At 47.2% G+C, this 2,275-nt stretch overlaps 1 protein-coding gene across 1 annotated transcript; it reads left to right on the top strand.

Annotated features, from left to right (window-relative positions):
* The first annotated feature begins 734 nt into the window (after positions 1-734).
* Positions 735-1,730, top strand: PYL2 (PYR1-like 2). Its single transcript, XM_048711867.2, has one exon. The coding sequence runs from the start codon at positions 880-882 to the stop codon at positions 1,483-1,485; it is 606 nt and encodes a 201-aa protein (XP_048567824.1). The 5' UTR covers positions 735-879; the 3' UTR covers positions 1,486-1,730.
* Positions 1,731-2,275: the final 545 nt, after the last annotated feature.

Below are 2,275 nucleotides of genomic sequence, written 5' to 3' on the forward strand. Positions count from 1 at the left end.
CGGGGGACTAAGGTCCTTTGCACCTCCATGGCCTAAAGGCCATAGGAGATGAGACGGACCGGAGACGGCTACGACGGGAAAAGGAGGAAAGCTTGAGATCTTTTCTTGTAACCTTCTGTCATCTTATCCCGTGTCCGCAAAAAAATTGATGATGGCTAATAGGTGATTCACGTTGGCGTTGCCCTTAGTTTATCACGGCCATGATATTGAGCCATTTGATTGGATTGATTGCGTTGACCAACATGACGTAAGCCTGGGAAATTAGCTCACCGCTACAGGAAAATATGCATATTTTGAGGAGTGCCACCCCATATAAGCATTTCTCTCTCTGTATAATTGAAAAGAAATATCTATTCCATGGTCAACAGTGAAATCCAATGGTTGTAAACAAATACTCCCTCCGTTTCTAAATATACGTCTTTCTAAACATTTCAAATGGACTACAACATACGGATGTATATAGACATATTTTAGAGTGTATATTCATTTATTTTGCTTTGTATGTAATCACTTATTGAAATCTTCAAAAATACTTATATTTGGGAACGGAGGAAGTAGATGTTAAATATAAAAAATGTTCCCTGAGGAAAGGAATAGGGTAGCTGCGCATTTGCTTTTCAGTTTGGAAATCACATTTCTCGGAGGACGAATAGGAGCTCAAAAATGGAAAACAAAGACACCATCAAGCCCGCAACAACGCTAGAGGCCAACCATAAAAGGTGAGACGTCTCCAATCTGCAAATACAACATCAACCCCAACGTACACAAGTAGGCCTTCTCTTAGTTAATTGCACAGAAGCCAGAGAAGAGAGAGAGAGAGAAGGTGGGAGAGAGAGAGAGAGAGAAAGAGAGAGAGAGAGAGAGAGAGAGGGGAAGAGCATGGAGCCCCACATGGAGAGCGCGCTCCGTCAAGGGTTGACGGAGCCGGAGCGGAGGGAGGTGGAGGGCGTGGTGGAGGAGCACCACACATTCCCTGGGCGCGCCAGCGGGACGTGCACGTCGCTGGTCACACAGCGCGTGCAGGCGCCTCTCGCCGCCGTGTGGGACATCGTGCGCGGCTTCGCCAATCCCCAGCGCTACAAGCACTTCATCAAGTCCTGTGCTCTCGCCGCCGGCGACGGCGCCACCGTGGGCAGCGTCCGCGAGGTCACCGTCGTCTCCGGCCTCCCCGCCTCCACCAGCACCGAGCGCCTCGAGATCCTCGACGACGACCGCCACATCCTCAGCTTCCGCGTCGTCGGCGGCGAGCACCGCCTCCGCAACTACCGCTCCGTCACCTCCGTCACCGAGTTCACGGACCAGCCTTCAGGCCCGCCCTACTGCGTCGTTGTCGAGTCCTACGTCGTCGACGTACCGGAGGGCAACACCGAGGAGGACACCCGCATGTTCACCGACACCGTGGTCAAGCTCAACCTCCAGAAACTCGCCGCCATCGCGACCACCACCTCCTCCTCTTCCCCGCCGCCGTCGGATGAGCAAAGCTGATCATCAGTGATTGATCGTTCTTGGTTTCTCCATGGCCGGTCCCGGTTGCATGCAATGCATGCACTGTGATGCTTTTCTGTTTTCTTTTCTGCACCAAAAAAGAGAGAATTTAATGTTATTGCGGTTCTGATGGGTGATGACATCGAAAGAGGGTGCAAGTTGGTGTTATTTTCTGTTTTCGTTTTTTGTATGTATATTCCATCGTTATCTTGCAATGTCACCATGTTATCACTCTTTTCTGTTTTTGCCAATCTCTCTCTAATATTGGGTAGTTGGTACTCATACTTTTAAGATAGCGCTTTTGGTTTGGCATTTTAAAAAGTAAAAAGTATTAGTTGCCAAGGTCACAAGAAAGAGCAGCCCTAGTGCAAGTTGGAGTTAATTGCTAAAAGAATTCAGACTCACCTAAATTCGAAGACTTCGTGTCTTTGCTTTATCCTCTTTATTTTACTTTTCATTTCCATTCAACATGAGAGTTTTACTGGATATTTCTCACATATAATCTCTTTATCAAAACGAATACAATAAAGTCAAAACTGTTTTCGGGTGTTGCTAGGTGTCAGTCGACAGTCAAGTGACATAACATGGAAGAAAGGAAAAAAAATCTATTTTTTGGCATACATTTCACTGTAAGATCTCACGAATATAGTATCGATTGAGATATAGCAAGGTTGTTTTCTAATAGCTTATTGTCTAACACATGAGCAAATCCTACCTCTATTTATCTCTACTTTTTTTTGTGTGTGTGTGTGGGGGGGGGGGGGGGAGGGGAGGGGTTACTTATCTCCCC

The sequence above is a fragment of the Triticum urartu genome, chromosome 3A (assembly GCF_056163025.1).
Source record: "Triticum urartu cultivar PI428250 chromosome 3A, HENAU_Tu73, whole genome shotgun sequence".
NCBI classification, from domain to species: Eukaryota; Viridiplantae; Streptophyta; class Magnoliopsida; order Poales; family Poaceae; genus Triticum; species Triticum urartu.

Excerpts from the sequence above, each read along its gene's own strand:
- PYL2 (XM_048711867.2), top strand. The coding sequence starts at position 880 with ATGGAGCCCCACATGGAGAGCGCGCTCCGTCAAGGGTTGACGGAGCCG.